The sequence below is a fragment of the Notolabrus celidotus genome, chromosome 10, assembly GCF_009762535.1.
Source record: "Notolabrus celidotus isolate fNotCel1 chromosome 10, fNotCel1.pri, whole genome shotgun sequence".
Lineage (NCBI taxonomy): Eukaryota > Metazoa > Chordata > Actinopteri > Labriformes > Labridae > Notolabrus > Notolabrus celidotus.
The window spans coordinates 23,073,020-23,099,101 of NC_048281.1; the positions used below are offsets into that span (position 1 = coordinate 23,073,020).

The following is a 26,082-nucleotide window of genomic DNA, read 5'->3' on the forward strand; positions in this document are numbered from 1 at the left end:
TCTATTTCTAGAGGTATGAATTATCACAAGTTTAGGCCAATAAATTAAAGTTATGATCAAAACTTTAAAACAGGCAAAAGAACATTTTCAGGGAGTCAAAACTGAAAAGTGTGTGACTGATCAGGGGGGTTGTTTCCTGGATTAATGTGTATGACATAACATATTCTCCTCGTCTTTCATGATCTCTCTTTGTGTCTCTGCTCCCCACTTAAAGCTGTCAGTAGTGGTGACACTCCCTCATCAGGAATGACCCTGAGTGTAAGCTCACACTATAAATCTCTGTGACGTCTTAATAACACCTTTATGCCTCTCATGGCTGGAGGAACAAATGCAGAAATATTTCTGCTGGCTCACTGCAGTCAGACAGAAGTTCTTCTTTCTCTTTTTGATGCAGCAAGCACTACTTTTTTTTTTTTTTTTCAAAACTGTCTGCCATCTCCTGCTTTTGCAGATGATGTGTTTGTCTTTCCGTTTTAAACAAGTGCTGTTATTCAGTATATTTATTTACACTTTGGGCACAGGGTTGGCCGCCCTGTCCCATGTGCCACCCAGTCCCCTGAGTCCTCCTGTAACAGGCTGCACCCACACTGTCCCATCCCTCCTGCATCACATGGGTCACATCACACTGCACTGGGGGGCTGTTGTAGCTGAGAGAGAGAGAGAGAGAGAGAGAGAGAGAGAGAGAGAGAGAGAGAGAGAGAGAGAGAGAGAGAGAGAGAGAGAGAGAGAGAGAGAGAGAGTTCACATACACACAAACACACCAACCTCTGACACACACGCGCCTCCCTCTCGTGCCCAATTGAACACTCCTGCAGTCTGCTTTATTTTTCCTGAGTGACAGGATCCTCTTCGGCTGTGGACTGACAGTCTGACGGACAGGTTATCTCGCGGGATTTATCACAACTCCACAGCTATGGGACCTCTGTAGCTATGTTAGGTAGCTATTTGTCTAGTTATTTATTTTCAAATTGTATGGTAACTTTTCGGGGTCTTGCGCGATGGAGTACGGAACGGGAGGACGCAGTAGGATCCTCCGTGCGCTTTGGAGAACAAGGTTTGCACTTTTTAAACTTCTTTTTTAATGATTTCCTGTCTTCATGGTTCACATTCGTTCTTCTAGTATTCTTCATGAACAAGTCGATTGAATCATTCTCACGGTTTTACGCACGTCTTTTATCAACGTTGGTGTTGGATGTCACAGATTAATGCAGATGATAGCAATGACATGCTTTTTAAACAATCTTCAGTAGTTCTATTTCGCTCATATATCTTATGTTACTAAACGTTTTCACCACCTTTACGCTTCGCTCAAACCAAAAAGTATGTGGTGCGTTTGATGACCTCTGTTTAGTTTGTATTGATCCAGTTGATTGAATTATTTGGGTGTCTAATTTTATACCAAAACCATGCTCTAAAATGCACCGTGTGCCAAGGATCGTCTTGCAAGGCTTCAGACGGGATTTCATTGCCAAAAGTGAAATTCTAACTCAGCTTAAAGAATAAACTTATAAACGGATTATTTCCTGTGAAGGAATGTTTCAATATTGCCCCCTGAACTGGGCTTTACATGTGGCAGCGCCTGTGGTTTCACAGCTCTAATCTTTAAAGTGCAGCAGGAAGACTGACAGCAAAATGAATGGGCTTTTCTTTAGGCTACTCTGTGTTTTATTAAAAAAATGTATAGGACTGAGCTCAAATCTGTCTCTCTGGGCTTAGAAGTTACACTTGATTTAAATATGCCTGCTAGGTCAATACATTTTTGGAAGATGTGATGAAAAGACAAGCTCAGGGGCATGTGAAGCAGTGTAAACTAAGCTGCATCCAGGTTGTGCCCGCCCTAGGTTTAAGTAAGACATCCAAGGCCACAGGTAGCTCAGGTATTACTTGCGGTTTAGCCTTCAGGACTTCTAAAGACACTCCTCATGACTATCCTGAACTGTCAAAACATGTCCGTAAAACCTAACTCATCTTGAAGAAGAGCCAAGCTCTTGCTGCTTTCACACTGACCTCCATGGCTTCCTGGATGTTGGCTGACCTTTGCTGACCCCTTGAGGGTGGCGGATTTTTCTCCTAGACTGAAACCTACTGAGGCAGGATTTTGAAAAACTGGCGGAAATGCCTCTCTCTGTCGGGGTTTCCTGCGGGAAACAGCAGAACTGTGATCTAAACTTGGAAAGTGACGAAACAACATGAACAGGAACTCCAGACATTTCCCAGATATGCTGCCTGTGGGCTTCATTGTTCTGTTGACACCGATAACTTCTGGAATTGGGTCACTGAAGGCTTCATTTAATAATTCACACCTGAGAAATCTTCCAAAGAGAGTATCTCCATTTTCTTTTGTGTGCATTATCACTTTGATTTCTCTCCAATGTTCAAATCCAGGTGTCTTTGTACACAAATATCCCACAATCCAAAAATCCCAACACTCTTTGGGAGTCTAGGTCATTGTGCAGACGATGACGTGACGCGTGTTGACTAATAGCATGCCACTCATGTAAACACTCACCTGTCTGCCAATTTGTATCGATACAAGTGGTCTGACAGCGTTCCGACCACATGTAGCTGAGTCACTGCAGAGTTTACTGAGATCAGACTGTCAGTCTGTGCGTCTGTGCCAGTTACAGCTCACAGTATCAGGTGATACCATGCTGCATAATTAAACCTGCAACATGTCAGTACAGCGCAGGTAGCCCCATAAAAATGCCTGCGGTGAGAGTGACAAACAGTTGTTTGTTGATTCTTGATAAAGTTTATGTCCTAAGTCTCAGATGTTTTATAATCAGGCTGTCTGCAGATCATGCGGCCCTTGACAGCTTCGGTGAATTGTTGTTACTTTCTTTTTATTTCTCCCTTTCCTTCGTCGTGCGCACAGATGTGTTGCGGTCAGAGTGTGATCCTGTACTGGCTGGTTCACATCAGTAATGACGTAGTGATAGTGGAAATTGAGGATAAGCAGAAACACACAGGCTTCCTGTCACACAGGCAGAGCCCTGCTTCTTCTTTTGTTGTGCAATGATAAATAATTTACACTTTCTTCAGGGCACTATTTTAAAACCTGAATTTAATCCTTATTGAAGTGTTTATTTGCTCTATATCTGCTTTGAATGTATAAGGTTTTTCTGGTGTAATATCAACACAGTGTAAGATCACATCCATGCTCCCATCACTCCTCCTCTTAGAGGTTTCTGCCAGAGTACCACTCTGTGGTTGCTGGAAGCATTTGGGAAATTATAGACCTGAAAATAGGAGCAAAATTCCACAAAAAAAACAGTCTCAAGTGCCCTCAGTTTGGGAGCCCAGTGTGTGCACACATTTCTTTAAATGTAAAGATGCAGCAAAGGCGTTTTCAATAAACCGTAATTATGGTTTGGTTCATCTGTGGTTAGAGGTCAGGTTAACAAGAGGTATTATGTTTATTTTTTCATGTAAACATATCTAACTTATCATATGTTTGGTCCTCAGGATGTGTATGTGAAAGTGGACGGACTGGGGCCAGTTATGGAGCCTGAGCTGAACTGCAGCTCCCAGTGTGATTCCCCACTCTGCTTCATCCACTCAGGAGTCAACAGACGGGAGGGCCTCGACATCCTGCAGAGACTATGCGGTCTCAGCACGGTACAAATACACACATGCACTTATACACAACAGCTCAAAAACAAACAATAGCAGGTACGGAAGAGAGCACTCACCCTTAGAAAAACTGCATTTAAACAGGTTTACGTGCATGAGTGCACATACTGTATGTGTACATGTTCTTATGCAATGGCTGAACCATGCAGTATGGACATACAGTTGTGCTTATGAGTTTACATACTCTGGCAGAATTTTTTATTTTTTTCGCCATTTTTCAGAGTATATGAATGATAAGAGAAAAACTTTTTTTTCACTCATTGTTAGTGGTTGGGTGAAGAAATTTATTGTCAAATAACTGTGTTTACTCTTTTTATATCATAATGACAACAGAAAGTACCCAATAAATCATAAATTCTGCCAGGGTATGTAAACTTATGAGCACAACTGTATATGGAAGCTCACATATGCACGTGTTGGCAAACATTGCTTGAATATATGTTTTATGGATGAACTGCTGTTCACCCAGTTTGCTGAGCATATTGACGCAGCAATCACTATGATGTCATGCTCAGGGTTGTTAGCCCAAATGTTGTTGTCATGTCATCTTTTTGCGTTCTGGGATTGCATTCACACAAATTCATCTCATCTTCGGTGCCATGGACAATTTCATTTTGTCATTCCTCGGACTCGCTCTGTCTTTGGTAAAAGTGCTTTTAATGTCTTTGCTCCCTCTTCTTGGTTTGAGCTTCAGGGTCACCTGAAACTGGATTGTTTAATTTGATTGAAGGATTTTAAAACTAGAATAAAGGATGATCTGATCAGCTTGTGCACATGTTTTAGAGCTTAACACTGCTAATTTATTAATCGATGTAATAATTACTTGTCACTTTATGTTTTGTCCTGTTCTATTTGTGCGAAATTTTATACTGCTGTCTTGGACAGGACTCCCTTGTAAAAGAGACTCTGTATCTTAATGGGAGTATTCCTGTTAAAATAAAGGTTACATAATAAAAAAAGAATTATGGCTAACTGAATAGTCACTATCATATAAGCACTTGATGATTCATCTGAAGAGGCAATGAAGGGAAATTTGTAGGGGATAGATAATATATTTGACCCCCCATTTGCTAGCAACAGCTAGCATCAACATTAAGCCATTTAAAGCTAACATTAGAGTTAGCTAGGATGTGATTGTAAGCTAATGTTACTGTCAGGTAGTGATACATAGAACCATAAAAAATGTGTTAATTCCCAGCTAGCTTGCTAAGGATTTATTTCAAGCTAATGTAAAGATATCTAATGAAGTGGTTGAAAGCTAGCATTAGCCATTCTCTTACAGTAGCTGATGATTTATGAGGTATGCTGCTTTTCCTTGAAATATGGCCAGATGTCCATCAGGAGTTCTCACTTCCTGTTGTCTTTTCATTTCCTTATTAGTTGTGAAGTTGTGAATATGGTGAGTCAATACTACAGATTTGAGCTACTATAGATCGGAAGAAGTAATGGTGATGGATTAGTGAAGCTATGTTAAGTATCGTCTTAGCCACTGGTCCTTTAAGAGGGGAGTGAGTGGAGCTCACAACAAGAGGCGGGCAGAAGGAAGTCTTATGTGACTTTCAAAGAGAAACTACAGTAGGAGAGAAAGTGTGTCAGGAGAGCAAACAATCCCCGACAGACCTCATTTCTTCACCATGTCACAACACAGACACATGACGCAGGAGAAAGGTAAGTTAACTCTGATTTATTTTAAGTTTGTGATGTTGTAATATCAGGACATCAGCTTTGGTGCAGTTATCATCTTCATCTTAAGGAAAGGAACAGTAGCTTAAGCATCACTATGTTGGTATTTGTTGTGATAGTAGAAATTTGAGAAAAGACTGAATTTAAAAGTAGTGTTTTCTTATTTAAACTGCTTCTGTTTTAAGTTTTTTTAAATGTGTCTGGAAAATTATTTTTAAAAATTGTTTGTTAAACTCAATAGATATACAGAATGTTCAGGGAAACTGAAATAACCTTTGATGAAATGTAACACCAGGCGTATGTTGCTATTTGTGGACACAAACAGCTCGCCAGGCACAACTGGTCCTAATAGTGTCATGTAGGGATACAAAAAATGGACCAGTGCCAACTTATTCCATAAAATCCCACCTGCTTTTCTTTCTGGATGTGTTCCCAGATATGGCAACTACTGGAAGTGTGCTGACTGAAGAGCAGCTTCTTTGCCCCATCTGTCTGGATTTGTTAAATCAACCTGTCTCCACTCCTTGTGGGCACAACTTCTGCAGAGACTGCATTCAAGGATACTGGCAGAGCGCTAATCTGTCACAGTGCCCAGTGTGCAAACAGAAGTTCTGCAGAATGCCTGAGCTCAAAGTCAACACCTTCATATCTGAGGTCGCTTCTCAGTTCAAGAAGTCATTGGAGCAGAGGGATGAAAATGAAACTGGAGACGTTGACCCATATTCAAGTTATAAATGGGGGGTTTCATGTGATGTGTGTGTTAGGAGTCCAGTCAAGGCTCATAAATCCTGTCTGGACTGTTTGGCCTCCTTCTGTGAGACTCACCTGGAACCACATCAAGTTCTAAGCACTTTCAAGACGCATCGACTCATCAACCCAACCCTGAATATGCAAGATAGAGTGTGTAGGAAGCATGAGAAACTCGTAAGCCTGTATTGTCACAATGACCAGACCTATGTATGTGACATCTGCATGACGAAAGACCATCGTGCACACCTCGCTGTACCCATAGAGGATGAGAGCAGAGACAGAAGAGCTGAAGTTTGGGGGATAAGTGAAGAAGTGGGGAAAAAGATAGAGAGTCGGCTGCAGAAAATTAGGGATATTAATCAAGTTGTTGAGAACAGCCAAAGAAACACTGAAACAGAGCTCAAAGAGAGTCTGAGAGTCTTCAGCAAACTGCTCCACCTTGTCCAGAGAGGCCAAGCTGAGGTGGCTGAAGAAATTGGTTTAAAGCAGAAGCAAGTTGAAAGCAAAGCTGGCCGATTCATTGCAGAGCTGACGCAGGAGATCAACGAGCTGAGGCGGGGAAACACTGAGCTCGAGCAGCTCAAGCAGACCCAAGACGACCTCTACTTTCTCCAGAGCTTCCCAGCTTTTACCGCACTGCCAGCCTCTGAAGACTGGTCCAACACATGTGTAGAGAGTGCTATTTACGTGGGCATGCTGAGGAGAGCAGTCAGGAGAGTGGCGTGTCAGCTGGAGGAGACAGTAAAAGCTGAGGTGAAGAGGCTATGTGAGGCCGAGTTTCAGAGGGCTCAGCAGAGTGCTGTGGATGTGACTCTTGATCCTGATACCGCTCATCCAAAACTTGTGCTGACTGAAAACAGGAAGCAGGTTCATCACGGTGATGCAGCACTGAGTTCCCCAGACGACCCAAAGAGATTTTACCCTGGTGTCAGCGTTTTAGGGAAGGAGGGTTTCTCCTTGGACAGGTTCTACTATGAAGTCCAGGTGAAAGGGAAGACAGAGTGGGATATTGGAGTTGCTCTGGAGTCTGTTAACAGGAAAGGAGGAAACGTGCTGAACCCTGAAAGTGGCTACTGGGCGATGGGGATGAGGCAGGGCGAGAGCTACTGGGCACTCAATAACACTCCTATCCATGTGCCCCTGGTTGAGAAGCCCCAAAGAGTTGGGGTGTATGTGGATCTGGAGGGAGGACAGGTTTCTTTTTACAATGTGGACACTGCTTCCCATATTTACTCTTTCACTGGATACTCATTCAGTGACAGACTTATCCCCTACTTTAATCCTCGGCGTAATCATGGCGGAGTCAACTCTGCACCTTTGATCATCCTACCTGTTAATGTCAAATGTTAAACACCATTTAAAACCACTGGAAGCTGATATCCATAAAAGGTCTTGTTGACAAAATTGTTATATTTAGCTCATTACCTGGCTGCCAACCACACTTCTAAACAAGCTGACTCAAAATTTTGATTTGAAGATGATTTCAGTTTGTTTTTTTACAAATACAGCTAAAACAGACAGTCCCTCTGATTCCACGGCTTCACAGTAAAGTCAAAACATTAACATATTTGTTGTAATAAACGAAATATGCATTACCATTACCATCTGTGCCAAGTTACTGTCATATCCTGACTCTGAAGACCAGCCTGAGACGAAAACATATATGCCACAATGTTGACTAATTCAGAATGCTAATGTAACCAAAGATTTGCCACAGTGTCAACAGGCTGAGGTGAAATGTGCAAGTCTCCTTCCCGCTCACTGATTTGATATGACTTGTGTAATCAGGTACTTTCTGGCTTCTCAAGACCAGCTTGAGACGGGAACAAACAAATGTGCTACAATGTTGACCAACTTAGAATGCTAACAGTAACCAAAGATTTGCCACAGTGTCAACAGGCAAAGGTGAAATGTGCAAGTCTCCTTCCCGCTCATTGATTTGATAGGACGTGTGTGATCTGGCATCTTGAGAATGAATCACTGTTTTTATGAGGTTTTGACCAATCAGAATCAAGTATTTACTATAGTCGGGTAATAATTTGTCATAAATTCTGCAAGCCAACAAATGAAAAGTCCTACGGTAGTTTTTTGGCGTGTGTTGTTTTGTTGGAGTTTGGCTCTGTAATTATATGGACCTAGCTGATGGCACAGAGCTATCATTTAGCATTACATCCTGAGCTTTAGGCGTTTTTTCCACCGCAGGAACTTTGCCCCAGAACTACGTGCGTTTCGACCGGAGGAACCAGGGTCTAAATTTAGTTCATGGGTAGATAATCTCCCTCCCTGAAAAGCACCTGCTTGGTGGGGAGTACTTTTCAAAGGTCCTGGGACTTTCGGTTGAATGTAACTGTGTTTGTGGAGTTTACACAGTTGTTGAAACACAGAGGGAGTTCCTGGGAATGCAAACTAGTTTAGTTTTTTATTAAGATTTCAAATATTATTTAATATAATTTTTTTTTCTCCATACATCACTGGCCTGATTTGCACAATCTACCTGGGACTTCAGCCCGTCGTCGAAAGGCAGACAACAATGGGGGCACAGGAATCTTTTAATTCCGGGGAAAGTAGTTCTGGGGGCTAAAAGACCCCGGAACTCTTGGTCGAAATGCACCTTGTGAGAACAAATAGGGGCATCTCAACTGAGGTAGCATGTGTATTCTAGTTGCTTACTATGATATAGATAGCATAACAATTTTCACTCTCCTTTCTGTGACCAATCGAACTACATATTTTCCACTGGCAGAGTTTCTGCTCTCCTCTGACTCAGCTGAACCAGCAGTATTTTTATGGCTGCACAACACTCATTCTCACATGCGCTGGGTTTTTTTTGGAACCAGAAAGATCTGAATTAAAACATGAATGCTATGCTGACACAGTTTTGAGAAATAGTCTAGAATAAATAAGCTGTTTTGAATAGATTCTCTGATGTTTTATTTTTTTATTCTGTGTCTATTGATTATTTTTATTATTTATTTCTTACTAATATATTATCTTGCTTCCCCTTTTGCTTACTGACACACTATGTTAAATCTGGGCTGTGGGGTTGAAGGAAGGGCTGTGGTGGGATGGGGTGTGGTGGGATGGGGTGGGGTGGGATAGGGTGGGGCATGGAAGGGGAATGGAAACCTTAAATACTGCAGCAGCTGTTCTACGTTTTTTTTTTTTGTATTTGTTTACCAGCAATGTGTGCTGTGAATAAAGTGTATTATGGTAAAGTTTATGGAAAACTCAATAAAAAAAGTTAAAAGAGAATAGATTCTTTGATGGTTATGATTGTTAATTTGTATTATACTAAGATGTATTTTTAATCTCTAATGATTTTAATGTCCTTGGTTTAGCATGATCTTTGCTGCTCTGTTGTCTGAATAAAGTTTGGTTACTTGTGTGACTCCTGTGTTTTCTCTTTTAACTTCTAAGCACCTTCTTTAAAAACTAAAGCTAAGAAACTTGTTTAACAACTGATGATAAAATAATGCACCTATGTGAGCGCCATCTGTTATAAGGTATGATTTTAAGGCGGCTGCATGTGCATGTGTGTTTGCAGGTGGCAGTGGAGCTCCCCCGGCGGTCTCTCTCCCCGGTGTTATGTGCTGTGATGTGGACGCTGCTCTCCTGTGGCATCCTGCTGGCTTTCTGCTTCCTCCTCTTTACCTTGCGCTTCAAAAACAACAGGTAGAGCATGCGATGAAACCTTTGTATCAATGATATGAATAAGACAATCACAGAAACTGAACCATCAACCCTGTGTGTTTGTGTTTGTGTTTGTGTTGTTGTATCATCAGAATAGTGAAGATGTCCAGTCCCAACTTGAACGTCCTGACTCTCTTTGGAAGCGTCCTCACCTATATCAGTGGCTTCTTGTTTGCTGTTGATGAACGGACACACTCGCACGGTGAAGCATCTACAGCAGTGTTGCAGGTCAGCCCTTCAGTCTCTGTCACTCCTCAGTAACACTCTCAGTTAAACCAGTAGTGAATAAATATGAAGTGTGTTTTGGTACAGGCTCGGATGTGGACCCTCTGTGTTGGCAGTACCCTGGTGTTTGGCCCTATTTTGGGGAAGACATGGAGACTGTACAGAGTGTTCACCCAGCGAGTGCCTGACAAGAGAGTGGTAAGTGTGCTCCACTAGCCCCCTGGTGGCCATGTGTGTTTTTAGCAATGATGACCATGTGAGCATTTTGTAAATAGGTTGCTCCAGAATGCGTTAATAATAAATATTTAATTTTGGGGACCAGTTTTTACCTTTTTTATGTCAATAAAATAGCCATCATGAAAAATTCAGATGACGATGGATATCAGGTATTTTCAGACCGAATCTCCTTTTAATTCAGATTTTCATTGCTCCTTTAGTCCATGTGATGTGGTAATTACACAGTCTTGATATATCCTTATTTATGATCTTGTTTATCTGTATTAGATATTACAAATTGATTTTAAGAGACTAAAAAAATTTAGAAATCCATCAGATTTATATGAAAAAAAAAGAGAAATGCAACATTGCATATTCACTGACTTCTGCCTTCGTTTAACATGAATATATTCCAGCTTGGTACATTAAGTGGAGCACTTCATTCATTCTAACCCTGTATTTGAAACTTTCCAAAAGATGGTGTAAGAGTGGGAGAGAGAGAAAAATGCTGCAAAATGACAACATATTTTGTTACTGACAAAGACAATGACTCCTCTTTCTGTCTCAGATCATCAGAGACATCCAGCTGATGGGTTTGGTGGGTCTGTTGATCCTGGTGGACTTCCTGGTTCTCACTGTGTGGAACCTCACAGACCCCATCAGGTGTTCACGCTCTCTCAGCGCTGCAGTCAAAGTAGAATCTAATGTGGGTTTTGAATTTCTCTAGATTTTTTTAATTGCAGAAAATCACATGATACTTTGCCATTATGATTATACAGATTACCATTAATCCTCCCATAGTGATTATTCTCAAGTTGTTAATGACATAATAAAACTGATGTTTCCTTGTCTAGGTGGTGGAGAGAGACATTTCCTACTCTTTGTCTCAACTGGACACCTGCTCCTCTCTTTATTCACATCTTTGGGTGATCCTTATAATAGTTCAAAAGGTGAGAATGATTTTCATCTTCTTTTAGCACATTCATTATTATGAAGATTTTATGTATGGATTCCAAGTGGCAACCTCCGGTTTCAAAATATGAAGCCCATGTAAAAGTGATATAAACTGCAATTCATCGAGACTCCGCTTGGGGCTGGCCGCAGAAACATCAGAAACCACATAGACGCCAATTCAAAAAAGATTATCTTTACGGCAATAATAAACATGTTTACAGCCTGGTTCAAAAAATGGCTTGGCTCTACGAAGCTCATTTATCTATTTTTTTCTAACGTGCCAGTTCAGAAGATATTAAGATTACGAGTTTGCCCATTTAAGGACATGACTGATTGACTGACAGGCACATTCTAACCACATATAGCTGGAGACAGGAACACATGGCTGTTGGCGAGGAGGCTCAAAGCCTGCCTCTTTACCTCACACTAGCTCGGCAGAAGTTAGGTTGAGGTCAGCATTTCCAATATGGCTCCCGCAGACGATCGGCTTCAAAACAGCGCTCAGGGACAGATGGGCGACGTCACGGATACTACGTCCATTATTTATACAGTCTATGGTTGATTCACATTTTTATGTGTTCTCTGCATGCAAAACACTCTCTAAGCTGATATAACAGCTGATGCAGTGGGAGAGTTGTTTTTCCACACTACAGATAACACCATTTCTTTAAGGAATTTAGAGGACTGGATTAAAATATTTGCCACATTTTTTATATATTTTCTAAATCTGATACTGTTTTTTATATGATGCATGGTCCATAAATAAACTTTTTATCTAATCATTCAAGCCAAAAATAATCATTCCCGGGTTATATTCAGGAGTACTCAGATATTTTGCTCCCTAAATTAACAAGTGGCCTTTACCAATCCATGTGGGCAGATTGTTTAAGTTTAGATCTTCTTGACTGATCTCGATCTCAATCACTCTGTTTTGGTGGCTTGTCTTGGAAAAAGTTGAGGCATCAGTATTAAAATCATCATACTACTGGATGCTGCCTTTAAATGGTTCAAATTGTATTTATAAAAGAAAAAAACTTTGGGATGGTAAAACCATTAGTTGAAAAAGTACCTCTCTTCTATGCTCGTCTGACCTATCCTGTATCCTGGGAAAACCTGCTGCCAAAAGGAGTCAGACATGATAAAAAAAAACACTACCTTTGTTATGCAGATGACACGCAAATGTGTAAAAGAATAGATGTATGACTCAAGTTTTTTCCTTTTAATTCTAAATTTTAGCTCTCAGCTCTGAACCAGAGGACCATTGTCTTATCTTTACCCCTTCATTCCTCCTCAGGGTTGTCTCCTCCTCTATGGCACATACCTAGCTGGCCTTACCAGCACCGTCAGCCACCCTCCAGTCAACCAGTCTCCCACCATCATAACAGCTGTCACCCTGGTCACCCTCTCCTCCGTGGTGGCAGTTCCTGTCTCCATTTTTCTGCAGGGTTATCCTAATCTTGTCTACAGCACTGTGGCAGGAGCCATTTTCATCAGCACACTGGCTACCAACTGCATGCTGTTTGTACCGCAGGTAAGAGCAAAACCATGAGATTTAGAAAGATGATGAAAAAGAAGTGCAAGATGTCTTGAATGTATCCAGTATCACAGGCTCATTTTAGTATTGCTGACAGAGTATCATGGGATGCTACATGTTTGAGTTAGTTTTACATACAGTTTCAGTCATACAGACAGTTTACAGATATGCAGATATATGACAGACAGACAGAGGCATGGATGACAGATGCTAGTCTGACTTTCTCTTTTTATTCGGATGAGGTTGTAAATCTTCTGACTGACCATGGTTCCCACATCTCTATTTTCCGTATGCGTGCCAGTGTGCCATGTCTATCAGAGGAGAGTGACTCACACAGAAGGTGTTTATGAGTCAAATCTACGTAGGCTGCTGCAAACAGGTTTATGACTCTTTAAGTGTCTGGCAGTGGGTTTGTGTTACGATAAAGGAATGCCTCCCCAGCGGAAAAGGCTGGAAATATTTGAACAGTGAGCAACACGCTCAAACACACCTGGTCAATAAGGTTGTTGACTGATCCTGGGAACATTTACTCCTAATGTGGGAAATGTATCTTCAGATTACAGGACAGTGAAGTAACATACTTTTTAAAAAATCTCTCTCTGCAAGCTGACACAGTGGAGGCAGTTTGAAGAGGATCAGAACAACCCGAGTCAGATGGCAAAATATTTCAGCAGCCCCAGTAAGAGCCAGCCATCGGTGTACAGCCAGGATGAGATCTACTACCTGCTGGGGGAGAACAACTCCATGAAAAAGCTGCTGAATGAGGTACTGCACTGTTTGAAGATATCACTTATCAAATAAGAAAGACGTCCAATGAAGCAGGGGGAGGTTGCATGTGGGTGCTGCTCTCAATATTTCTATTAATGGGATCAAAGTTCAGGTATCAGTTTTAATATGATGCCGTTAATCTACGTTACACTTTGACTTTTAGTTTCAGTGGCTAGCTGCATCAGCATATTCTGATATAACAGCGGCCTGTTTTTTTTAATTTTAGCCTCCTGCTGTCTTAAACATTTTAAATTTGAAATAATCAAAATAAATATTTTAGTTTTCTTTAGTTTTCATATGTTAAAGGACAGAATGGACATAAAATGTATGGCCTTTATTGTGATTTAGCTCACAAAGATAGGGAGCACTTCTGTGCTCAGTTATTGTGTATTTTCATTTTTTATTTTTATTTTATTTATTATTATTTTTTATTTGCATTTTTCAAGATTATTACTTACAGCTAGTCAAATAAAGAAAGAAAAAAAGAAGACAGATGGATAAAGTAATATACAATAATCAATGAAAAGGATAATAATAATAATAATAATAATAATAATAATAATAATAATAATAATAATAATAATATTAAATAAAAGTAAAATAATAATAATTCATTTTCAATAAGATTGCAAATTACGTTGAAATCAGAATTACATCAAATTTTGATTGACCTCTTACACTTGTAAAATATGGGAATTTATTACCCATATTTACCCATATTATTTTTTATTTTTTAAGTTTTTTGGGGGCATTTTTTTGCTTTTACTGATAGGAAGACTAAAGAGAGGCGTGAAATGTGGGAAATAAAGAGAGGGGGAAGACATGCACCAAATAGTCGTGGCTAGGAGTCGAACTAGCCACCACTGCATCAGACTGTAAGCCTCTCTCTCTCTCTCTCTCTCTCTCTCTCTATATATATATATATATATGGGAGCATTCTTGATCTTCTAGGCCAACTGGTGCCCTGTAGTCATATAAATGTAATCAGTCAGGGGTGACGTTGGTCTAGCTGTTAAAGAGTGCGCCCCACGTACAAAGGCTATAGTCCTTGTCGCAGCAGTCGCGGGTACAACTCCCAGCCTTGACCATTTGCTGCATGTCTTCCCCCCATTTTCTGCTCCCCACATTTCCTGTCTCTCTTCAGCTGTCCTATCGACTAATGGCGAAAATGCCAAAAAAACAACAAAAAGAAATGGAATCAATCAGAAAAAATCCCTTTTCTTGATTTATGCTCTTCATAATTTAAAAAGCTTGGATTTCAAAAGAGAAAAAAGACAGAATTGAATGAGATAAAAATTATTCTCCCTTAGCCTAACTGTAAAATGGGATTGATTTAACCACTAAAGATAATATTTTTCTGTGTCAGACTGTTTCAATTTAATTTTTTGTTGCGTTCCCCAGAAAAACGCTGTGATTGACGGTCTGCAGGAGCAAGTGAACAACGCCAAGGACAAACTCCTGCGACTCATGTCAGCCAGCCGGCCACCTGAGGACCAAGACATGGAGTCCTCAAACACCAACCTCAACTCATCCTCCACTCAGACCACAGAGCTTCAGTCTGACCGGGTCTCTTTTTCCTCTCTACCTCAGAAGGACACTCAATCCCAATTTGCCCCACCCCCCGTCACTGCTGCTGCTGCTGCTGCTGTTCCATCATCTGCAATTACACCTTGCTCGGCTTCGAAATTTCCAGCACCGATTTCCGTCATCTCTCCTCTCTCTGATGATATTTGTGAGGGTGGAAACACTAAAAGTGTTGCTGCTGGTTGCACTACAGGCGGAGACACAGCTGAGTCCAGAACAGAGGGCCCTAAAGAGCCTGCGTCCCTCAAGCCTCATGGGTTACTCAGGACAGCAGAAGAAACAGTTCACTTTGTCACTTCCTTACAATCCCACAGAGGATTTAACCCCACTCAGGTTGAGCCTTTCAACAACCAGAGGGGCCTAAGACTTCATCTGGGACCAAGTGCAAGACCAGCTGGTTTTGTCAGCAGCGAGCAGTTGCAGGAGATCCTTCAGGAGCTGAGTGTGGACGCCATCATGGAAACCACACTTCGATCTCCGGGACAGGCATCCAGAGCGTCCTCCCAGCTGAAATACCCTGCGTCTGCACTCTCCCCTCTATCGCTGCGGACTCCACGCTCCCCTCATCCACCTCTTCTCTTCCGTTTTCCCAGCATCTCCCCTTACGCGATGAGGAAACGTCGGCCACCCTTCCGCTCCTCCAGGAGAGGTTTTGCCCCTTCCTGCTTCTACAAAGGGTCAGAAGCAGCAGGCTGTGAGGGGATACGGGAGAAATGTGGCATCCAGGAGCGAGGAAAGCGCTCTGATGGGGCCACACGGGAAGGTACCCTCACCCAGGTGGAAGACTCTGACCTGGAGAGGGAGGAAGGAGATGAGGAGGAGGATGTAGAAGGAAATGAAGCAAGGAGAAAGTGTCGGAGGTGTGTTTTAAGGTCCCACAGATTTCCCAAAGCTCCACTGGATATCGAAGCAGGTGGGGAAAACAGTCACAACAGGCGGATGAGAGACTCCTGTGGGTACTGGGACTCCGACTCCAGCAGCTCTACAGACTACTGTTACTACCACCGTCCGTACTGCGACTCCTGCCTGCAGCGAGGCTCCCTCCTGTCCTCTGACACCTCCTCGGACTCCTCCGACAGCGAGTACGAGGGCTATGCTGACCCTTTCCGCTCCCCGCACCCTGTGGTGTTCAAAGAAGACCTTAAACCTACCTTTGTGTGAGCACAGGGTTACTGCACTTTACACCGTCATCCATTCTAACCTCTTGAATTCACGTGCGGAGACACAGTTAGCTCTGAGGATAGAGCAGGCACAAAGTTCACAGTGCATAAAGCTTACGTGCGTAATTTGACTTTAGATGCAATGTGTCTTTTGCAATCTCTACAAGAGTTGATTCGTATTCTTGAATTTAGAAGCCTGGGATGGAGTGGCTCTTGTAAGTCATTATGTAGCTCTTTTTTGATATCACGTTGGGCATTATTTGTGTATTTCTGTTGTCAAAGAAAAGTCCTCACATTCCAAAAATGTTTGACTTCAACATGTACTGCAGAGTGAAAGTTTGAGGTGTGCACTGTATTAGCAATTGTGCAAATTCTGTATTTATTGAAGTATTTATTAGGAGATTTTTTTGTGGTGTACAGAATGTCTTTCTGTCTCTGTATGTTTGTTTTGCGTTGTCAAACACATTTCTTAAAGTTATTTCACATTTTTTATACTCTGCATTTTGTTGTTTGAGTTTGATTCACTGTTTAAATCTATATATACCGCCAAGACATTCCTCTGCATTTTGTTTTCAGATCTGTGTTGGCTTCACAAGACACCACAGACGCCACACAGCGCCCTGCTATCACTCTACTCTCCTTAATTACTTTCCACAATGTGTAAGTCCTGACTGATTGGGAGTACCCAGTGTACAAAGGTCACAGTTATCTGAAGTGTGTGCCACTTGTGTGAGAAAGACAGAGAGCTCTCATGCCCTTTGATTTCCAGGCCTCTTTTCTTTATATCCTCGGAACTTATTTAGGCCTGGGTTCACCTGCTAGTAGATGTAAAGGCAAAAAAGAGTCTCTACTCAACCCCCATACTCACCACCTTACTTCTTGCTTGCCTTATTTTAAATACATTAAAACCTAACCTTTGTTTGCCTCTCAAAGGTAAAACATCTTCCCAGGATTAACATATTTGTCCTTAAAGATGACTCAAATACTACAGACTATTGTGTAGATCCAGGCCTTCTCATGATATCCCTGCAATATAGATATAAATAGAGCATCTATCTCCCCCTCATTTTTCTGTATCTCTTTCCAATGTCTTCCGCTCTCTCGCTCCCTCCCACTATCTCCACTCACTCTTTCTGTAATTTTTCTTTAGCTGGTGGGAATATGAGTCTACGCCAGGGGGGGTGTTGCTATATGAAGGGAAAACAGCTTCTCACATTAATTCTGCTCTGTTGCCTGTTTTTTGAGTCTCTACAGCTCTCTATTCTGCATACGAACCATTGAAGGGGCAGCCTGGGAGAAATTCCCTTTGATACAGAGCATAACAGGGTAAAAATAAACCACACAAAAGAGCGACTGCCAGCATCCATGCGCAGGAGGGAAGACTTTCCTGCAAGCCAAGGAGAGTGCATGTTCTTGAAGATACAGAGTGGCTGAATCAATCACACATACCTTTACTATTTAAACTTCCCTGCTGCATTTATCACAACTTTAATAGTAGAACTAACCTAAATGGTGTGAAGGAGGAGTATAGGAGGCGGTATTTTCTAATTGTTTACCTTTAATGATGGGTTTCTAAGATGTTGCTAATGACTCTCATTAAGCTTATGGTTGTAATTACATTTCAGGATGCCAGATTGTGTAAAATCTCTGAGTAATTGCTCTGAATGACCACTTAACTTGCAAAAAGAGCTGTAAATTCCAAGGTTATTAGTCAATTTTCTAAGGACATTGTTCAGAATTGGCTTATAACATTTACTACAACAGCATTGCTCATTAAAAAAAGAAGAAAATGCAGGCAAGCCAAATAAATTGTATTAATGGCTTTAAGATAAAAATCGAAGATAGTTTGAAAAAAAAATAAAAATCTGGCAAACTTTGGAAAGTAGTACTGGAGGAAAAAACTACACTGTAGAGGATATGAAAATTGTAGCTAATGGTTTGAATGAAGGTATAGAGCAATCAGGGTATAAAGGGGCGGAAAGCAACTAATCACAATTTGAAAAATACAACAATTCTCTGTCATTTATAGGTAACAGACAATTAATTATATAATAAAGTGAAACTTTTATGTAGTATAATATATATATATATATATATATATATATATATATATATATATATATATATTTTTTTTTTAAATTGAATATGTATTTAATATGATGACTCTCAAGTGCAAATCAAAACGGCAATTCAGAAAATACAACGGCAATTCAGGAAACGCTACGGCAAGTCTGAAAACACTAAGGCAAATGCCGATTTTGTGATATATTTTTTTCTTTTTAGTTTAACCCTTACCCAATGGTTAATGTCGTGTTTTCTGAATTGCTGTTGTGATTTCTGAGTTGCCATTGTGATTTGCAATTCAGGGCCACTGTAATTTATATATATATATATATATATGTATATATATTTAATATATATATATGTGTGTGTGTGTGTGTGTGTGTGTGTGTGTGTGTGTGTGTGTAAATATATTATTTATAATAAAAATATAAAGCTGCTGTTAAAAAAAAAAAAAGGTGAGGTTAAATGAACCTGAAATAAGTTTTGTAGTGACAAGGCAAGCCTGCACATGTCCACACACTTATTTTTACTATTACGAAGCATAATGCCACTAATTAAATGGATGCGCCAGGGGGCTGCGTGTATTAGAATAAGAGGAAGGATGGGCTTTTGTATCTAACATAGCAACAGTGCTGCATGGCCACCGGTGCTCTGTGACAGCTGGGCCCATTTGTACTGACAGCCCGGTTCTGGAGCTTCATTGGTTCACAGAATCATCCATCCTGGGAGCGGATACGCCCATTGTCCCCGCCGCGGCACAGGAAAAAAAGCCTTTGAAGTAGTGTAGGGCGGCGCGAGGCAAATTGTGCCATGTGGTGCTCGAGAACGACGTCCTCATTGGATCACATGAACACGGTTAACGCCCATTTCTGAAGTATAACCTCTCTGATTGGTTCAATCCGCCACCCCAGATTCGCCGTCTGCGCGTGCACAGTTTTTCCATTCTGGGTTGAGGGTTCCGTCAAAAGCGTAAAGTCTCCTCCATGATAGAAGACCAAAGCCTGGAACCCTGGACGGAACTGGCGTACTAGTATGCGCAGCGACAAAGACAGCGAGCCTGAAACCTATGGGGAAGGAATAAAAAAAGAAATTCAGCACCGTCGCACTCTGTACTTATAGACCATCATTTTCTGGAGAGGTCGCTGCCCCGGGGCTGCGGTTAGGACACCGAAAATTTGGGGGCAACGCGTGCGGGATTTGACTCCACGTTGAGCCGCTGAAATCCTTCCAGAAGACTGAGGCAACGGGCAGGTTTTCCGTTGGACTGTAAGGCTAGCGTAAAGCGAGGGAGCCGCCATGGCAGTCGGATCATTGAGCCTCCACATCGGGATATGAAGAGGAACTGCATGTGTCCCTGAATCGCCAAGAAAACGCCGCATACACCAGTGATCCACCACACCGGATCAGCAATCTGATCAGCTGTTTTCAACCTTTTTCATTTTGTAACACTGAGGCTACGTCCAGGAAGAAATCGCACTTGGTTTTAATCAGGGGGGCCACAGGGAGAGGCCAGATTCATGACTATTTTAGTCGGAGACGTGTCTTCAAAGGCCCGCTGAGAGAAAAACCTGGACCATAAGGAATAAATGATGCTCTGATTGACCGCTGGTGGGACAGAAAGGGTGCTTTATTAGGTGTTACGGACAAGACTGAAGGATCTTAGGATCGCTTTCTGTCTGTCTCCCCTTTAATTTTTACTGCTATTCATTTACTGTCATCCTTTTTTGGATGAGAAGGTTCGGCAGATCGATCAACCCTGCCGTTTAGAGAGTCATCAGTCTCCGAGTCCAGTGAGAGTCAAAGGGATTGGATCATGTCGGGTCGGCCCAGGACCACATCCTTCGCGGAGAGCTGCAAACCAGTGCCGCAGCCCTCAGCTTTCGGCAGCATGAAAGTCAGCAGTAAGTATTAGCCCCTCTTATGTTTCTAGAGTAGCCCACCTTTCTCTGCATGCACCAGGCCCGGTGAGGGGCTACACATCCTCGTGAGATGTCTTCTCACTCACCAGGAAAAATGTGTCAAATGTGACGTTAGCACACGTTAGCTTAGCCCTGTCATGAATCTATCTATGTCATTGACTGAGATTGGCACACGCACACTGCTCTCCTCGGCGTGAGCGCCACACAACGCTGCGCTCTGACGCGCAGCCGAGGGGCCGGTCCGCTTGACCGGGGTTAGCAGGCCTCGCCGGGCAGGGCCGGGCCAGGGGAAGGTAGGGCTGGCTCCGACCCAGCTCTGAAATCTAGCCTTCTCATTCTACTGCATATCCTGCCTGACTAATTTCTATCTGAATGCTGATTTGATCGTATAGCTAGTATTGCTACATAGCTCCAACCGTATGCGTAATAGAGTTAAAACGATAGGGCCGGTCTATTACGCAACTGTCAAAGCGGAAGGTGCGCCCGGTTGACTGACGTGCTCCCGGAGAGGCTGGTTCACTGGTCTTATGTGCTACAGGCCGTTTCGTAGGCAGACGTCGCGACGACTGGAGGGAGTGTGACACACAGGATCCTGTTCATGAAGCCACAGTGGCACCGTGCCCGAGGCTGGTTATAGACTGGCTGCAGAGAGAGAGAGAGAGCCATGCGACTGACTAGGCCCTACGTTACCTGCAGAAGAAGGGAGGCTGAGAAGGTTCTCCATTCACATATATGCCACAATGTCTGCTTTACAGTATATCTGTGTCAGTTCCAAATCATGCACCTCCCCACTGCATGCTCTGTGTCAGATTTCCTCTTGCAGAAAATAGCTTATGGAAGCAATTTTTTCACTGTGCATCTGTATAATAGATTGCAGTAAGTTCAAATAGTAAAGTGATTTTGATGATAATATTCTCAGTGTTAATTACTGGTAACAGCCCCGGCTGGAGATATCCACTTTACCTTACTACCACCCTTTCTTATCTCATATGCAGGCACACATTTGGGGTGTGTGTGAGGAAAGAATGACGCTGTTAAGGAATGTGTTGGTGGTGCTTTAAGGCTGTGATGTGGTCATGATGTGTGTAAGTGGGGTGAGGCCCAAGGTTTTCCTCTGGGCTTTGGCACAGGAAACCACCCAGTGGACTGGGTCACACATACACATACATGGAGATACACTCCCCTCCCAAATGTAATACTTGCCCCAGATATATGTGTGCTGCTGAGGCATTGCCGTGCTTCTGTCAGTGTGTTATAGTCAAGGCAAGCTATCCAGGGTGGAAATCTTGTGTGAGTAAGTAAGTCAGGAAAATGAAGTCTTTGTCTATATTGTTGTTCAGACATAAGCTACTGAATTAGCACCCAAATGCCAGACTGACTGCGTGGACTTAACATTTTGTGAATTTTTACACCAGTTTCTCTGGAAATTTTCTCTAAGTGGCTCATCTGGTAAGTCAGTACATCATTATCAGCCATTAAAAGCTGCAGTGTTGGGAGTCTTCCAATTAACTGGGTGTTAAATAATTGGATTTCTTTTAGCAGGTGGTGTTCATCCCCATAGAGGAAGGTGATAAGCAGAAAGAACACAAACCATTTATTGAGAGATTTTTGGAAAGGGCGAAAAACAAAGAATTGAAGGGAAAAGTCGGATAACTTTCAGCTAAGCAGCTTTGTTGGAGTTTAATACATCCAAAAAGTTGATACCCAAGTCTTGTGATGTTGGTGCGTCTTTACAAGATATTCCAGTGTATGAAATTAAAGGTTCCGTTCATTTTCAGTGCAGCAGGGAAACCAAAAAATGTAGAGTATGAAAATTTTTATTTATTTTGAAAACTGAAGATTCAATGGTAGCATATGTGGAATAAATGCCATGGCAAACCACGAGGCATAGATGAGGAAACCACAACTTGAGACCCTGGTTGTTACCTTGTATTTACTAAGCGTATTAATTTGAACTTAAAAATTCTACTAATCTGGCCCAGCTGGAAATAAAAATATCTTTTAGATGTATTCCGATGAACTGTTCATGCCATTCACATCTGCAGAATTTGCAAGACGACAAACAGTTAAATCAAGAGGTCTTTTATTTGAAACCTATTTGACCCCAAATACAAGTACACAAAAGGGTTAGCCGTGCATGAGATTGCAAATTACACCAGCATGTTCTGAAGTTCGTTTAACACATCGATGGAGTGAAGAGTCCAATATAACACGATTAAGAGTCTACTATGCTGGTGGCCACATGTCATTAGATTTGAAGTTGGGCTGTTGCTAAAAAAAGAAGCAGTATAGCAGCCATATTTGTAGTTCTTTGTGCCCTAACAGGGACTGCCTTTTCCCTTTTAAGCAGCCATATCTTTATAGCACTAAGAAAGTTTTTATTTTTTTAGAAAGATAGTGCTTTAGCTCCACTCAAGTGAGGTTTTTCGATTGTATATAAGAATAATGTTCTTCTTACCAACAAGTGACCACAGTTATAGACTTTAAAATCCAAATCTGACTCATTATCCAAAGATACTCATATTGCAATGTCATGATTGTACTTTGGACTGAATCCTTACAACTCCTATAACTCACCGTGTCAGTATCCGCCTACTCTTGTTTTATCTTATTCATCAGTATTTCATCTACCATCACACACTTTGCACCCAACCCCCCTTATATGTGTGTGAATAACTTGGCTGATTATCTCAAGCAGCTGTAGCCATCGTGCATGATCCTAGAGAGAATGCACTTACTCCTCCCACACGGGCAGACAGGAACACACACACACACACACACACACACACACACACACACACACACACACACACACACACACACACACACACACACTCACACACGTGCACATACATATACATGCATGCATTTCCACACCCACATGAGCACTCTTTCGGGTCTGTTTTTTTGGGGTGAGGCAGCTGGCCAAGAACAACGAGCAGCCTGTTTAGCATTTCAAAGCTGCAGCTCTCTCTCTCCCTATTTTCTCCCCATCTTCTCTCTGTCCCCTCTCTCATTTTGCAGATGATGATAGGAACAAAATGAACTAATTACACTCTTTGGTTCCAAATGACACAGTCAGGAGAGAAGAACTCTTACCATCCTGTTGAGGATTTAAAAAGAGAGTCAGGTTGTGAGTCACTGGAAGGTGACAGTTTTATGAGCAGTCCATCGGGTGGATTCTTGGAAGTCATTGACCATATTCACACGGTGGCCATTTTTCTTTGACGCCACATCTGGGGGGATACTTGAATGTTGCCTTCTGCTGTAGACAAGGGGAATCTAACAGTTAGAATTGTACTGCTTTTAAAAAGACAAGAAACTGAAGTCATAGTCAAAATTTAGAGAAACATGTTCCATTTCCAAGTAAAAACCAAGCAGCAACCTCCGGTCTCAAACTATGAAGCCCATGCAGAAGTGTTGTAAACTGTGAACATGTTTACAGCCTGGTTCAAAAAACAACTTGGCTCTACGTAGCTAATCCCTATATCGGCACACACTGTACAGGGGGTGAATTTTTTTCTAACGCGATGGTTCAGAAGATATTAAGATTACAAGGTTTTGCCCAAATAAGGACATGACTGACTTGACTCCCGGACGGGAACACATAGCTGTTAGCTAGGAGGCTGAAACTCCGCCTCTTTATGTCACACTCTATCTGGTTGATTTCCGTATTTCCAATATGGCTGCCGCCGTCGATTGGCTTCAAAACAGCGCTCAGGAACAGATGGGTGACATCACTGATACTACGTCCATTATTTATACAGTCTATGGTAAAAACATATTTGAACTAGTTAGCTATACGTTAGCAACATGAGCCTTTCAAAATATCCCTGCAAAATAACTGCCTGATAGTGTTACATGATTGAATAACAAAGGCGTAAATTCCTGGTTAAATGTTAGCTTGAAATTTACGCCTCTCATCATCTGGCTTCTGTGCAAGCTATTAGCAAAATTCCTTGCTAGCATACCGAGCTATAAGGCTGACTTGCTAACCCTGCATGGCTAATGGGGATTCAAGCAACACCTTTCTTTTCAAATTCTGTTAAACACACACTTTATCGTTAGCTAGGAAGTGGGTCCCAATAATGTGAGTCGTGGCTTGACAATTTCAGGATAGAGAAAGGTTCGCTCTTTGGAGTTTTTAAAATAAATCTGAAAAACTGGAGTACAGGACATTTAGAGAGTGAGAGAGAGAGAAAGAGAGAGAGAGAGCGAGAGACTACACAGCACTTTGCTATCTTCAATCTTTGCACCACCATTGTGTCTGCTCACTGATACCTTGATGTCTTAAGCATTTGTTAGCCAAATGGCCCTGTGTCTGTGCCGACATTCCTGCGACAAGATCTCCCTGTACTGTAGGGAATGATCTTATCATGATTACTCTCAGTGGTTGAACACTTTGCACTGTGCTGGAGTGTTTGTACCTGAACACATCGAAACAGAACGTCCAGGCAGCTGTTGTTCAAGAATTTAACCAATCTCTACGTACATTCCTAACTAATGTCCCTTTGCCCTGCAGTCCATGGCTACTGTGTACTCAGCATTTGACTGCATCTTGAGTTACTGTTGAAGTTAATCTCATAGTTATCAGCCTCAGTGTTTAAAGTCAGAGTGTGAACTTGAATGCAACAGCCAAATGGTCAAAACAAGCTGTGTGTATGCACGTGACTGCATGTGTTTACCAAATTGTAGAATGGATATTAATATGAGCAGTATGCAGGATCAGGCTCTGTGACTGTCGGTCCTCGTGATTGGGTGTGAGTGGTGGGAAGATTTTTCCTTAAATTGCTGTTAATCCATGAATAATGTCACTGCTACAACCTTTAGGCGTCTCAAGCCAATTGAGGTTAAAACTTCTAGTTTAAGAAAATATATTCAGCACTTATTTTAAAGCCTGTGATAGTATATTTTCCTATGTTAACCAGTAGGGAAATATGCTAGGAGTAAAACTGTTTTCTCAATAGTAGTTTAAGTATTGAAATTCTATTTTGAAAAAATACAGAAACACCTTTAAAGATTTTTCTGAAAAATTATGTCAAGCATCAACATCTGCATTTCCCAAAAAAATTAAACAGATCATTTTTTTGAGAGAAAAGACAGTGGATACAGTTGGAAGAGAGAGTGGGTAATGACATGCAAATTGCTGGGGTTTGGGGTAAAATCTGGGGATGCCACTCCAAAAACTATGGCCTCTCTGTGCACATGTTGTGGCCCCAAAAATAACAATTTCTTAACTTTATTTAAAAACCTCAACATTTTACAAGTCCCCTAATTAGGCCCATTAAAAGCTCCATAACGAGCTGCACCTGTTATTTTGGACTGTCACAGGTGTGTGTTTGCACTCTCATCAACATCGTACCATCATCGACGTATTGAATTACAGTCAGAAAAACGCGCCCACTTCTGCCTGCCAACCTTGTGTGTCTACATATCAAGGTTCAAGGTTACTTTATTTGTACCCGTAGGTAGATTTTTTGTTTGCAGTGAGTCCAGCCTTCCTTTAAAATCAACCAACAAACAGCACGGGACAAGACACGACAAAGTGACAAAGTGCTTGGTTGATCATGTTGTTACTCGTTTTCTTTTCTGGTATGACAAAAGCAGAAACTTTGATCATCTGCCTGCACATGTGCCTCATAGGCGCTCAGCAATGGTGTTGCTCTGGCCCCATTAATACACACGTTGTTAGCCATATACTGTTGTGGCCTGAGCTAGTCGGGTGACCTGAATTGCTTGAATTGACTATTGATGCTTGTGGCTAAAAGTTGCAGCAGCTGTTTCCACTCTGTCATTTCGATACAGTGGGTATACAAGGAACCATGCGGTGTGAACCATCACACTGTTTCTCCTAATTGTTATTTTTAATTTGGGCAGAACGATTCACAAAGTAGCTATAATA

The 26,082-nt window shown here is 41.8% G+C and overlaps 3 protein-coding genes across 5 annotated transcripts in view; all 3 read left to right on the forward strand.

Annotated features, from left to right (window-relative positions):
* The first annotated feature begins 808 nt into the window (after nt 1–808).
* On the forward strand, nt 809–17,072 carry gpr156 (G protein-coupled receptor 156). Of its 2 annotated transcripts, XM_034693143.1 has the most exons (10): nt 811–1,054; nt 3,466–3,618; nt 9,611–9,738; nt 9,849–9,984; nt 10,069–10,179; nt 10,766–10,903; nt 11,052–11,147; nt 12,446–12,682; nt 13,292–13,450; nt 14,855–17,072. In XM_034693143.1, the coding sequence occupies exons 2-10, from the start codon at nt 3,502–3,504 to the stop codon at nt 16,196–16,198; spliced, it is 2,466 nt and encodes an 821-aa protein (XP_034549034.1). In that variant the 5' UTR covers nt 811–1,054; nt 3,466–3,501; the 3' UTR covers nt 16,199–17,072. The 2 variants fall into 2 exon arrangements, with proteins under 2 accessions (XP_034549035.1, XP_034549034.1); XM_034693144.1 differs by lacking the exon at nt 11,052–11,147 and having other exon boundaries at nt 809–1,054.
* Nucleotides 5,261–7,518, forward strand: LOC117819719 (E3 ubiquitin-protein ligase TRIM68-like). Its single transcript, XM_034693145.1, has 2 exons — nt 5,261–5,301; nt 5,753–7,518. Exons 1-2 carry the CDS (start codon nt 5,268–5,270, stop codon nt 7,414–7,416), a joined length of 1,698 nt encoding a protein of 565 aa, XP_034549036.1. The 5' UTR covers nt 5,261–5,267; the 3' UTR covers nt 7,417–7,518.
* Nucleotides 17,073–19,176: 2,104 nt separating the features above from the next.
* The window catches only part of gsk3ba (glycogen synthase kinase 3 beta, genome duplicate a), a 39,671-nt gene continuing 32,765 nt past the window's right edge, over nt 19,177–26,082 (forward strand). The window contains exon 1 of one of the 2 annotated variants that reach the window (XM_034694350.1): nt 19,177–20,162. In XM_034694350.1, the coding sequence (XP_034550241.1) occupies nt 20,075–20,162 (88 nt within the window). In that variant the 5' untranslated portion in view covers nt 19,177–20,074. The remainder of the gene's footprint in view (nt 20,163–26,082) is intronic. The other variant, XM_034694351.1, reaches the window with a different exon arrangement.